Source organism: Corapipo altera, unplaced genomic scaffold, assembly GCF_003945725.1.
Source record: "Corapipo altera isolate COAL_440 unplaced genomic scaffold, ASM394572v1 61411, whole genome shotgun sequence".
NCBI lineage: Eukaryota > Metazoa > Chordata > Aves > Passeriformes > Pipridae > Corapipo > Corapipo altera.
Window position 1 is genome coordinate 27129049 of NW_020884875.1, and position 14167 is coordinate 27143215.

The following is a 14167-nucleotide window of genomic DNA, read 5'->3' on the forward strand; positions in this document are numbered from 1 at the left end:
CGCCGCCCGGCGCCGGCGGCAGCGAAACTCTCGCGATGATTGGATGCCCTCCTCCCATTGGCTGTCAGTGCGCGCGGCGTTTGTGTGGCGCGCAGGCCTCCAGGGAGACCCGGGAACGGTGAGTTGGGGGCTCCGCGCCGGGGGCTGTGGGGGGCGACCCCACCACCTCTTCCCGCCTTTGCTCCGCTCCCTCCCTCCCCCCTGTCACCTGCTGAAAGCTTGTGCAAAAAAACAACCGAACCTGGTACTCCTTAAGTATTCTTACGGTACTGCTTGTTTTCTGTGTAGTCTGTTGAGCTCCTTGATCGCCCTTTCTAAGAGATTGAACATGATCCAGGCACAGTTAGGCAGCCTTATATCTTTTTAATGCTAGTATCTGTGATCTGGATGCAGGAGTTAAATGCACTGCAGGTGCACTGTTGATACCAAATTGGAAGACCCTGTTGACTCTTTCGAGCAACAAGAGCTTTGCAGAGGGATCTGCCTAGATTGGAGCACTGGGCAATTGTCAATGGCATGAAATTTAACAAGAACAAATAGCAGATTCTACCCCTGGGATGGAGTACCGCTGGACACAAGTATAAACTGGGAGAGGAGTGTCTGGAGAGCAGCCACTACACCCTACAGAGGGATCTGGGGGTGCTGGTGGGCAGCAGCTCAGTGTGAGTCAGCAATGTGCCCGGGCAGCCAGGAGGGCAAACCCCATCCTGGGGTGCATCAGGCACAGCATCAGCAGCTGCCAAAAGCGGATCATCCCGCTGTACTCAGCCGTGGTGCGGCCTCACCCTGAGTCCCGTGTGCAGCGCTGGGCCCCACAGTTTGAGAAGGACGTGAAGGTCCTTGAATGGTCCACGGGAGGGCAACAACACTGGTGGAAGGACTGGAAGGCATGTCCTGTGAGGAGCAGCTGAGGACCCTGGGGTTGTGTAGTTTGGAGAGAAGGGGCTGGGGGGTGACCTCATTGCTCTGTAGGAGGGATGTGGAGAGGGAGGTGCTGGTCTTTTCCTGGGATTCGGTGACAGGACACCTGGGAATGTTTCAAACATCAGGGGAGGTTCAGACTTGACACTAGGAATAATTTCTTTACCAAGGGCAAAGAAGTTGGTGAAATGTCCAGAGAGTAAATCATGCAAGAAGTGGCTGAGGGAGCAGGGCTGGAGAAAAGGAGGCCAAGGGGAGACCTTATTGCTCTCCACAACTACCTGAAAGGAGGTTGTAGCAAGCTGGGGATCAGTCTCTTTGAGGACACAGCCTCAAGCTGTACCAAGGGAGGTTCAGGTTGGACATCAGGAAGAATTTTTTCACTGTAAGGGTATTTAAACATTAGAACAGGCTGCCCAGGGAGGTGATGGCATCACCATCCCTAGGAGTGTTCAAGAAATGACTGGATGTGGCACTTAGTACCGTGATCTAGTTGACATGGTGCTGTTCGGTCAAGGGTAAGACATAACGATCTTGGAAGTCTTTTCCAACCTGAATGATTCTATGACTGCAAGAGGTTCTCAAATATAGGAACAGGCTTCCTGGAGAGGTGGCTGATGCCCCAAACCTATCAGTGTTTAAGATGCATCTGGACAATAGCCTTAATAACGTATTTTAACTTTTGATCAGCCCTGAATTGATCAGGTCATTGGACTAGATGATTGTTCTAAGTCCCTTCCAACTGAAATACTTCTGTTTGTTCTTAGCTACTTCCTGAACTAACAAAAAGCTAGAGCTTATTAGTCACTTATGTCTCTAATATGATAGTTGCCAAGGCTTGGTACTGTTGCAGCCAAACCCTGGATGGAATCTCTGGATAACAATGTTTCAAGCTAGCTTTCTGTTGTAGGGTAAAAGCTTTCATCCAGTCGCAGACTGAAAGTCACCCCTCTATATAAGTGCTGATAAACCCCAGCTTGGTTCTGTAGTGTCTCTCACTTCTGTTCATAACAGTGCTGGTGAAGTGGGAGAATAACATCTCAGGTCAATTTCTAAAGTAAACTGAGTGTTAACAGCAACACTCACAGAATTGAAGCAGTAAAAAGTACAGAATATATATTATCTTTTGGTTTGGGTTTTTTATCCACTTTCCATCCACAAGAAATCAATTTCAGTTGTATGTTTCTAATTAAATCAACAGAAAAGAAGTCACTAAGCATGGTTGCTTATATAAATCTCCGTCCTTCCCTGATATTTTGCACACACTTCCAGCTAATTGTGCATAATTTTTATGCTGATTGAAGTGTTAAATATTGGAAATGCATGTGAGTTTAGTGTCTGTAGAATGTTTTTAATTTAAAATTTCTATATAACATGGGCATGAGACTTGTCATAATTTCAGCTTTTGTCAGAAAACTAAATATGTCTTTTTGAATTCTGTTTTAGAGAATTCATTATTACTATAAAAGAAGATGTCTACATCTGACATTGCAGCAAGAGTGGAAACCTGGCTTTCATCCACATGGCATGTTAAAGTTCCTTTGACATGGCTGGAAGCATGTATTAATTGGATCCAGGAGGAAAACAGTGGTAGTAATTTAAGTCAAGCTCAGATTAACAAGCAAGTATTTGAGCAATGGCTTCTTACCGATCTAAGAGACTTGGAATATCCCATTTTGCCTGACTGCATCTTGGATGCTCCCAAAGGAGAGTTGTCAGGCTTCTACTCCATACAGATTGATTCACTGGTTGATGTTAGCCAGCCAGCATATTCTCAGTTGCAGAAGCTAAGAGGGAAAAGCACCGTAAATGAAGAAGTAACAGCCAGTACTCAGGCATTTCAGAAGCCCTGGGAAGCAAAGCCTACTCGAATGCTGATGCTACAACTAACTGATGGAATACATCAAATTCAGGGCATTGAATATCAACTGGTGCCTGTCCTGTGCAGTAATCTTCCTCCTGGAACAAAAATCACTGTACAGGGTAATATTGCATATCGTCTTGGAGTCCTTCTGCTTAAACCAGAAAATGTGAAACTGTTGGGGGGTGAAGTGGACGCTCTTCTTGAGGATTATTCTCAGGAAAGAGTCCTTGCTAGTTTAATTGGAGAAACTGAAAACTGTAATTCTGTTGGACAAGCTAGTCATGAACAGATTTTTTCCAGGCCTGTGGATGAATCAGAACAAACTCTTGGCCCTTCAGATGAAGAGCTTTTAGCCGGTCTTGATGAAAATAATGAATTTACTTTAAACAATGGAACATCTTTGGAAAGCGGATATTGCAGCAGAAGCAACAATTTTAGTACAGCCTCAGGTTCACTGACTGTACACAATGGAAATGTTTTGACAGAGAAATCTGGAAGCCCTTTTCCTCATTCAGTTGAACAAGTTTCACCTCCCATAGAATATGCTGATGGCTTTTTAAATGACTTTCCTTTAGAAGATGACTTTCTTCTGGAAGAAGAGATGCAAATAGAGGTGGATGAAGTGACACCAGTGGTCATAAACAGAAACACAGGTTTAATTACTGAAAGACTTCCACATACACCTAGAAGATCATGCAATTTGTCTTTAAATACCATGTGTGAAAAAAGTGATGTGAATGAAGGAGATAAACCTATGGAAGCTATCAGCAAGGAAAAGAATTTTGGAAAAACAATATTTGATGAAGGTGGAAATAGCATGAATAGCTTTTTGCAGCTCAGAAGTGTACATCAGACCTGCAGTTCTTCAGATTTTTCTTTGGAAAATCCTCCTGAAGAAGGGCAGAATGATACAGACTTAGATGAAAGGAGATGTAAATCCCAGCACACTTCTGACCGCAGTGTGTTGAATGGTGATCCTGTATTTTTCTCAAAAACAGATCCAGAAGCAGTTCAGCAGAAGCATGATTCACAGACCTTTCCTTCCAGAGCAGTAGAGCCACATATAGATTTAAATTCTTCACCTTTCACATATATTTCCCTTCTCCTTGCAAAAAAACCAGAGACTGTTACAATTCTGAAAGTTAAGTGTTTTATTGTTACTCTCACTGGAAACCTCACAAACAGCAATGGGTCCTGGGGTATAAAGGCAAAAATTTCTGATGGTTCTGCTTATCTTGAAGTAGATTTTGCTGATGATATTCTAACGAGCTTGATTGGCTTTTCAGTGGCTGAAATGAATGGGCTGAAAAAGGATCCAGCTTTACGTCTAAAGCTTAGGGATGGTTTAAAGAAATGTCAAAAACAACTGATAGACCTCTGTTGTTTGATGACTATTGAGTTTGATCCATTTGAGTCTAAAAGTACTGTGTTAGTCCTCCAGGATGCTGATACAAGGCATCTAGAACAATTGAAGAAACGTTTGAATAAATAACATGTGTAAACTTGCAGACTGTGTATTAGGAAGCATTTAAGTTACATTTCCCCTGGGGGACTATTGGAAGTTAAATTTTAAAGTTAAATGATGTGTCTTTTATCAGGAATTATAATGGAAAACTGAGAGGAGGAGATGACTTGTCGGAGCAAAACCAACAGTTTGTTTCTTATGATGATAATATTGAAATAAACTTTTGAATATTTCTGTCTTGATTTAAAACACTCATGCATCATTTTCATTCTACAAAATCCCATGTGTTCTGGACTGGTAATCCAGAGTGGCAAAATTTGTCAGGAAACATATAACAACAACAAAAAGTCTCATTATTATACTTTTTCAAGTACTTACCTGATTTTTAAAAGGAAGATGTAGGAGACTCTCAGTCTTTTCTTGGAGGAAATCAGTTGAGTAAATTTAAATAAAGAATTATTGTTTAAATACAGTTCCTTCTAACTCTGCCAATCCGAAAACACAAATATATATTCAATGCACAAGAATCTGAAGTGTAGAGCAATGAAAGATTTTCTCCTAAATGTTCAGGTGGGGGGGGGGGAAAAACCCAATTTTATGCGAACATGAGATTAAAAGACCTATATATTTTTAAAAATAAATGAAAGAAGTATTTTAAAATATTTTATTAACAAAACTATTATAACATATGGTGATTCAATTTTTTGTCATGTTAGTGTTAATAATTACTAATAGTTTTGAACTTGCAGGCAAACTTATTCATTAACACTTCTGGTTACCTTTTCACAGAGTAGTCAAATACTGCAAACCTGTTGTATAGTATATTTAATGTTGGTCTTAATTTTGATTCCTCTTTTTTTTTTACTTTCTAGTTTTAAAAATGTATACAAATATATTAAGGTTTTCACTTAAACTTTGGTGGAAGCTGTCCAGTCACTTCAAAAGAAAAATATACATCTTGATGAGTCTATAGAGTATCAGAAACTATTTGATTAGGGTTTATGTTCTTTTTACTGCCCACCCTTTTCTCCTCTCTTGTTTGTTTTTTGTCTGTTTGTTCTTGTTTGGTTGTTTTTGAGTTCTGTTTGTGCTTTTTGTTTTGGTTTTTTTGTTCATTTTTTGTCCTGTGGTTGGTTGAGTTGGGCTAGGTTGTTTTCCTGTGAAATTAGAAGAATTAAAATTCTGGCAGGGGTAAGAGGATAAATGAGAGGAGCAGTCTGCACAGTGTTGATGTGCTGGCAAAGAATGTAAAATTGGTGGCCATTTTTTCAATTGGCCTGTCAGTATCTTTCTTCAGAGATGTTTCTTTCTCTGAACAACGTCTGTTAGACCATTGAGAATTGCTGTAAGAGACTGTCAGTACTGCCTTACTAATCCATCCCAAAACTGAGAAGCACCTTCGAGACTGTCGGAAGTGTCCCAGGGATGCAAGGGGTGCATCATGGGAGTTGGAGTTCCTAGACAGCCTACAGAGGCGCATGGGCAGTGTGTGCTGTGCTGTCATTGGCCAGGCGGTCACATATCCTCCTCAGGGGTTATACGGAGGACTTGTCTTTGAAATAAACAGATTTGGCTGCTTGCCACCTACCTGCCGAGTCGAGTCTCTTTATATTGTATTAATATATCTACAGAGACTTCAAGGAAAATGAAGTAATTTGCTAAGTAAGGTAAAAATGGAGGGAGGTGAAGGAGAGGGAATCTTGAGGTTTTTCACACTTGAGGCATGAGGGGTTTTAGGTGTTATTTTATACATTTTAGAAACACATAAATTCCTGTGTTGCCTTCCTTCTTCTCCTCACCTTTCCTTCCCCACTTGGAAGAGAACCTGATCAAATTATAACACAGTGAATCACCTTTGGGTTTATTTTCTGAGACTTTTGGGAATTGCAGATCATTTAGAACTGTAACAGCAAAAGCTTTTGTCTGTGTGGAACCTACATTGCTGGATCTTTAGTTATTTTCAGAAAAAATCACTTGTTAGTAGGAAGCTGACCAAGCTTCATTTCTGACTGTAAACATTTTGTATAGTTTTATGGGACTATTTCTCCTACAATGAGTTGGGAAACTTCCTTTGAAGTTTTTGCCTTGCCAGGTAAAAGGATAGGAGTCCTTAAAGGTCAAAAGGCAGGAATAATCCACTTGTGCAAAACAAGAGGAATGTCATTCAAAATGCAAAATCAAATTAAGTGTTGTGCTTGTTTTAGATGATGAAGTCACACCTGCCCCTCTTTGTGTTAAAGTTTAGCCATCTCTGCTAAAATAAATTCATGTGTCTCCTGTCTTCTTCCTCCCTCCAAACCCTCCCTTCCTTAAAGGCATTGTTACCTGTCTGACTTTTTCTTCTCACTCTGTTGTCCCAGTCTTTGTTTTCAATATGTGCTTCCTGGAAGGCCACCCTCGTACCTGTTATCCAATGCAAAAAGGAAGGTAGATCTCAATACTGCTAGCTGTTTACAGTTTGAACACTGTAGATATTTCAGTGCAATTTTCTGGTATATAAGGTTTCGAGTTCTGTATTCAAGCTTTTAGAATTAATGAGAAGTACTGTATAGTTTTTCTGACAAGAAAAGAAAGTACATTAGTGATATCGAGATAGCATGCTTAGTAAAGAGCAATATGTCAAACAGAAAATGTCATACGTGGCTGTTTATACCAGTCATTGGCTCCTGCCTTATCCACTTTATTTACTCTCAGAACCAACTGTCTATTACCAAACATAATGTTTTGGTGCTGTGTTTATGTATTGTGTGCTTATACTGCCTTGTGGCAGGAAATCTGCAGTGTATGAGAAAACTGTTGTTTAAACATGTCTTAAAATGGCTTTTGGTGGTCTCTTTGCAAACACATGCTTCTTCTTCTTCCCAACACCAAGAATGTCCTGAGAAGATATCCTGAGGTGTTCTCATTGGCCCCTTTTAACCCCTTCCTATTGGTTGTTAACCCCTTCCTCCAACCTGTAATTGGTTACTCTGTGAATCCTCCTAAACCCTATAAATGTAACACCCCCAACAATAAACTCTCTCTTGCCTCCTCTCCACGCTGGTGTGCTGTCTCTGTGCCGGCCATGGGGCCACGTGGGTGGAGAGAGAGAGGGGAGGGCACCTCTCCCCTCCAGGCTCAGGGCCTGAAGAAACCCCTGGCGCTGGCTCCATGGCCGGCACAGAGACAGCACACCGGGTGTGGAGAGGAGGCAAGAGAGGGTTTATTGTTGGGGGTGTTACATTTATAGGGTTTAGGAGGATTCACAGAGTAACCAATTACAGGTTGGAGGAAGGGGTTAACAACCAATAGGAAGGGGTTAAAAGGGGTCAATGAGAACAACTCAGGATATCTTCTCAGGACATTCTTGCATGGGATAACACTTGTCATGGGGGGTGTTGGGAAGAAGAAGAAGCATGTGTTTGCAAAGAGACCACCAAAAGCCATTTTAAGACATGTTTAAACAACAGTTTTCTCATACACTGCAGATTTCCTGCCACACTGCCTCACTGTGCTGAGCAGTGGTGGGTGTCACAGTTCTTCAGATAATGACAGTTCTTTATAGGCTGAATTCAAAGCATGGGCTGCAACCCTAGCTGACCGTGGTTGAGATCTGGAGCAGGGGTTTGACCACATTTCTGTTGGAGAGTACAACAGAATTCCTGTACCAGCTGCTAAAGGCAATTGTCATGGCAGCTACTCTTATAAGTTACATGTAGCCTTCTAGCAGAGAGCAGTTTCTGCTTTCTGTCATCTCTTGTCTACACTATATCACAAACTAACTTTTTCTTATTTCTGTTGTTTCAGCTGATAAGTGGACTTCTGCACTTGCAGCATATCTGGCTGCAGTTTCAAAAGTGTGTTCCTCAGGAATGTTTTCATTAATGGGAAAAATAAGCTGCATATTTTCATTGCTGGTCACAGTGAAAACTTCCAACTAATTCAGTTTTAATATGTGAAACCTACAGTATTGTCACACAATACATGGATGTTGTGATATTAACAATGAAAGTTTGTTCTTCCTGCCTTTCTTAGAGTTATTAAAGAAAATGAAAACAATAACTTTGCTATGGCAGTGGTAGGTACCTGCATCAGAATATCCTATTTAACAGCTCTGTCACTAAGACAAACTGGAGAAAAGAAATTTCTCAGAAACTTTGTTGTGCCCTACTTCTTTTCAAGGTACTCACTCTGAAACTGAACAAGGCAGTGGCTGGTCCAAGAAATGTGGCAGTTTTCCAGATAAACTAGGCTGACAAGAACAGCTTGAGGACTAATATAATCCTACTGAATACTAGTTTGACCATAAATGTGCATGTCATTACAATCCAGCAACTTCTTTCTCATTGAATGAAGGAAGTGTCCTAAAGAAGCAAGACCTTGTGACATGAGCCAGCACCCTCAGCAGTATCCTCTCTGGTCTCATGGGGAATTGTATATATCTGCAGGGTAAAGTACTCTGTTTCGACAAGCAGGTAGGTGCTGGTACGTGTGACCTCCATAAGAAAGACACTTGGACTCTGTAAAATACCAATTAAAATACTAGTTATTAGAACTAGCACTTTTTGATAAAGGCAAAGGCCATTCAGGTGGTATAATCTCTGGTACCAAGTGGCAGCTGCCTGCTGGTTCCTCTGGTGCCATGCACTGCCTGAGTTTCTCCCACAATGATGAGATTTGCACAGCCCAACACAGCCTGAAGGCCACAGTGGGTGTGCACAGACCTTTGCTTGCTCAGGTTTACCATGATATGGGCCATTAATCTCTCAATGTGTAATTGTCTTCTGATCAGCATCACCTCAACTCCCTGTCCTGTTGCTTGCAGCGGGTTGTTCTACCTTTCTACAGATCCTGTTAGTAGGCTTGGGAAAATTGGAGCTTTTCCTGTCATCTGCTGAAGGATCTCCTGCTTCTTTTGGTATCTGTATTGCGTGTGTGTTATGGGTTATAAGTTTGAGAGAGGAATTTTTCCTTTCCCCTGCTTTCCCTGTAAGAGAAAACAGAGGTTGAGGGGGGAAGAGAATTGATTAGCTTTACAAAGGAGCTGGCATTAGCCTTACAAAAGAACTGGCCGACCTGTTTTATGGGCGATTTAGCTACGTTGAGTGGGCCAGAGGGCCAGGGGGCCGGGTGGGCTGGTTTTTTTTTGGAGTCGGAGGCAAGGGGGAGGTGGTGTGTGGTTTTGGGCTCCCGGGTGTGCAGAGAGGAGCAGGAAGGTTTTTCTGTCTCTGCTGGACCCATCCAGAGCCCAGTGGAGGAGTCTCCGAGAAGTGATCTCACTGCCCAGCCCAGCTGGATTTCTCGTCCTGCTGGCTTCAACCTGCCTGGATACCCTGCTTCCCGGGAGCTGCTGTGCCTCAACGGGGAGCTTGTTTTGCCCGCGGGAGAGGAGGGGGAGTTTCTTTGCTGAGACGCCATCGTCTGAGACTGCAGTGAGACCCTCCTACCTGGGACAGCGGTGAGTGTACTGTCTGCCTTCCTCTTCGTTCCTACGGAGGCGAGGACCCCCCATCCCCTCCTCGGCTTCCCCGCGCGGCCCGGGACCGTTCCCTCCAGCCCCTCTCCCCGCGGGGTGACTGCCGGAGCCCACAGCGCCCCTGCCGACCACGACCAGGTACTGCAGGCCCTGCACCTTCCAGCGCTCCCACAGCACCCCCTGCAGGCCACAATTGGGACTGTGCTAAGGGACAGGAGGGTATTCATTTAGACTTCTTGTTGTTATTGTTGTTTCTTGCTACTGTTTTTTTTGCCAATATATATATATATATCTTTTTAATAAAGGGTTGTTATTTCTTCTGGTTTTTTTTCCACATTTTTCCTCGAGTAAAGCCCCCTTAATTTGACATTACAATTGCAGAGAGAGAGGAGTTTGGTCTATCTCATAACTCATCCTCTTTAGCAAACAGTCCAGTTTCATTCAAACTGAGACAATGTGTAAGCTATAAATTATGCTGGGTCCTGCACTTGGATTGCAGCAACACCATAAAGCACTACAGCCTTTCAGAAGAGTGGCTTGAGAGCTGTTCAGCAGAAAGGGACTTGGGGGTGCTGGTTGACAGCCAGCTGAACATGAGCCAACAGTGTGCCCAGATGGACAAGAAAACCAATATCACAATGGCCTGTACCAAGAATAGTGTCTCCAGCAGGATCAGGGAAGTGATCATGCCCCTTGTAAGACCCCAGGCTTGCAGTCCAAGCTCATTGAAGGGGTTTTACTTTAAAAATATAAAAGGCAGGACACATCTCAAGGGTGAAGAACCACTGTCTCCCTAAGATCTTGCTTTATGGTGAACTCACCACCAGCTGCCACAAGAGAGGAGCCCCGTAGAGGAGATACAAGGACTCCCTGAAACATCTCAGCCTTGGCCATATTGATCAACATAACTGGTCTACTCTTGCCTCCAGTTGGGAGGTCTGGAGACACACCATCTATAACGCTGCTGATGCTTTTGAGAAAGCACGCAGGATCACTCTTGAGGAGAAAAGACAACGCAGAAAGAATCGTGCCTTGCAGAATATACCACCTAAGGAGTCTTTCTGCTGTGCCTTTTGCAACCGGACTTGACTATCTCACATTGGCCTCATAAGCCACCAGCACACTTGTAACAAATGTGGGTAGAGCCCTTCCCAAATCTTCGTTCATGAAACCTAGCCATGATAAAAGGCTCTAAAAATTCACCTGCTAAATTTATTAAAAGTTCTTTCATGCCTTGAGAGGGCACAAGGGAGAAGACATACACACATTTTCTCTGGAGGTAAAACAACATGCTTTTACCGGCAAACTTCAGAAAATAAGCAAACTTTGCAAAAGTTTAAAGGGCAACATTCAAACAAAATAAAGCATTCCACAAAGCATTGACTTAGCACATGATACCCTATGCAACTTAGCAAAATCCAACTCATCCAGTGCTAAGTCACCCAAAATATCAAGAAGGGAGATTAGGAGAAGAAGTAAAGAAAGATAAAGAAAAATAGACAATTAGAGCTACCACCCAGAGTCCTGTGCAAGTCCGGTTTCCACATGTCCAGATGGTAGGGTCCAACTACACATCTTTGTTTTTATCTGCTCTAACCCTCTGTGACCACACCATCCCAGGTGGGACTTCTGGCCCATTGACCACTCTAGGGCTGGGTGAGGGGCAGTGCTCCCGATGTGCCAGCCATTCTGGGGCTGGGATAAGGGCTCCAGGTGTTATGGTGTAGAGGAATGCTCTGGTGTGCTTGTGACTGACAGCTGCTCTGGGGCTGCCAGAGGAGGCTCAGGGTATGAGACAGGGCAGCACCTCACCACGTGAAATTTGACTTGTCCCTTCCCCTCCCACACACACATGTGAGTTGATCTGAGCCAGTAATTACTGTAACAATCTAGTGTCTCACATTCCTGTGCTTGGCATTTGTGAGACCAAACCCTGAGTTCAGTTCTGGGCCCCTCACTTCAAAAAGGATATTGAGGTGCTGGAGCGTGTCCAGAGAAGGGCAATAAGTGTTGTGAAAGGACTAGAAAACATGTCTTGTGAGGAATGGCTAAGAGAGCTGGGTTTGTTTAATCTTGAGAAGAGCAAGCTCAGAGTGGACCTCATTGCTCTCTACAACTACCTGGAAGAAGGCTGTAGTGAAGCAGGGACCGATCTCTTCAGCTGTGCATGCAGTGGGAGGACAAGAGGAAATGGCCTTAACCTGAGACATGGAAGATTCAGATTAGATATTAGGAATTTTTTTTCACTGTTAGGATGGTCAGGCACTGGAATAGATTGCCCAGGGAGGTAGTGGAGTCACCATCCCTTAAGGTGTTCATGAGGTGTCTGGATCTGATGTGTTTTAGGGGTTACAGAGGCAGTGCTGGGTGGACAATTGGACTGGATGTCTTAAAGGTCTCCTCCAACCTTGACGATTCTATGATTATTCTGTGAAAAGCACATTATTATTTCCACTGAAAGGGTCTAGGGCTTCCATTATTAATGTTGATAATTACAGGCCAAGAATGACATAATGGTAACATTAACTGCAGAAAATGAAAGTCTGATCTCACTTTTAAAGTATTGACAGAATCACAACCTTCACAAAGCATAGTTTCAGATTAAAAAAATACAACATTAAAATGCTAAGGTGAAAATATACATATGTTCAAAGAATCTGTGATGGAAAAGAGTGTAATTTGTGATTTAGGATATAAAGTGCATTTAGGAAATAAATATGATTACAAGCTAAATATTCACAACTGACTTTCTACTCCTAGGACAATTCTTTTAATATTTACAATTACAATACAATCATAATTTAACATGTGTATTATTGTTACGACCTGCCCCAGAAAAAGGGGAGGGGAGTAACCCAGGTTCTTATCAATAGTTCCCTTGGGGTGGATTAGCGTGAAATGACACTGAATAATCGGTGTCTGAAAACATATATAGGTAGGGTTTATTTTAATAATTTTGTTTTAGAGGTATGTTAGCATTTTGGGTGTTGTCATCTATATTATATATCATAGGGATAACCCCTGGGGGGAAAATGCATAAGGGAGAGAAAGGAAAGACAGATAAGGCTAAGGCAGAGTAAGGGAAAGAAAAGGTGAGAGTGGACAGATGTCTATAGTCACTGTCAACGGGGTCCAGCGATGAAACTTGGTAGTTGCAGCTTCCATGTCTGTCAGTTGAAGTAGTGGCCTTGATCTGCTGGGGGTGAAGGAGGGAAGCCCCCACACTCCAAGCAGTTATGAGTTATTATATCCATGGTTAGTGGCACGGGCCATGCCTTGAGCCTCCAACCTCTCCCTGGGCCCTGCACAGAGTTTCTGTGTCTGGCCTGGTTCCCACCTTTTTTTAGATTGGCAGAGGGGGGGGGGTGGGCTGTTTTGGGCCATCAGAGGTCCTGCCTTTTCAGTCCTTGACACTTTCAATTGCCCATCAGAGGTATAATGCAACAACAGTTAAAAGTCTGCGAGCTCAGCTCTGGCCTTTTCAGGGCTTCACACCTTCAGCACTGGAGGGAGGGAGGGACTTGGTTGCTCATCAGAGGTATAATGCAAGTCAAAAGCCTGCAAACTTGGCTCTTTACTGGAGGGAGGGATGGGCCCAACTGTCCATCCGAAATGCAAGTCAAAAGCCTGCAAAAGTCTCCTAGAATGCATAAATCATTAAACATTTCAGTCTCTGACAATTATCTATAAAATTTGGCCAAGCATTATTGCTATTAAACAACAAACTCGTCATTTATTGTAATGAAAAACAGCAGCCCCAATGCTACTGATAACCTAAGCACATGCTTAGGTGATTTACCCCCTTGTACTGGCTGTTAGTGTAATTGGCCTCATACAGTTTCTCCAAACATGAAAATACCATTAAACAGAAAGTGTAAATAAGGATCTACTTGTAATTTAAAGCATTCAAATAATCTTTCATTAGATCCATTTTTGTGAAAACACATATGTTTTTCCTGAAACTTTCTATTTACAGATCAGCAAGTCAAATGCAAATATTAATGAAAAATTCCCTTGAGCTGCTAAGACCATTCTGCCAAGTGTATGTGCAGCAAGGGCCTATATAAAATAAATATTATACCACTTTAAATATATGTTAATGTATGCAGGAACACTGAAATACGTTTTACTTTTTGTTTTACAAGAGGTCAGATCACAGCTGCTAAGTACTATATGATCACATTTGATAGGACAGACAAAGACAAAATAGGAGAAAAGTATTACTTGTAGGGTCCATTGCTATTCATTAAAGGACATGAGGCTGATACTCATGGTGTTTTAAAGTCAACATTAGTTTTTATTTTTTACTTTTTTATTTTCTAATACTGTTGTAGAATATGAGTTATAATCTTTTAGTGTAAAAGACAGAAAGTGTGAAATAGTCCTCTGTCTCCAGCAAAGTACTTTATCAACTGTCATTAGTATTGGTGATGGTAGATGACTGATCAACAGCTCAAAAAAC

At 42.5% G+C, this 14167-nt stretch overlaps 1 protein-coding gene across 3 annotated transcripts; it reads left to right on the plus strand.

Annotated features, from left to right (window-relative positions):
* The first annotated feature begins 12 nt into the window (after positions 1-12).
* Positions 13-4892, plus strand: RMI1 (RecQ mediated genome instability 1). Of its 3 annotated transcripts, none has more exons than XM_027635168.1 (2): positions 13-118; positions 2368-4881. In XM_027635168.1, the coding sequence occupies exon 2, from the start codon at positions 2394-2396 to the stop codon at positions 4275-4277; it is 1884 nt and encodes a 627-aa protein (XP_027490969.1). In that variant the 5' UTR covers positions 13-118; positions 2368-2393; the 3' UTR covers positions 4278-4881. The 3 variants fall into 3 exon arrangements, with proteins under 3 accessions (XP_027490969.1, XP_027490971.1, XP_027490970.1); XM_027635170.1 differs by lacking the exon at positions 13-118 and adding an exon at positions 227-244 and having other exon boundaries at positions 2368-4892; XM_027635169.1 differs by lacking the exon at positions 13-118 and adding an exon at positions 2194-2246 and having other exon boundaries at positions 2368-4892.
* The last annotated feature ends 9275 nt before the right edge of the window (positions 4893-14167 follow it).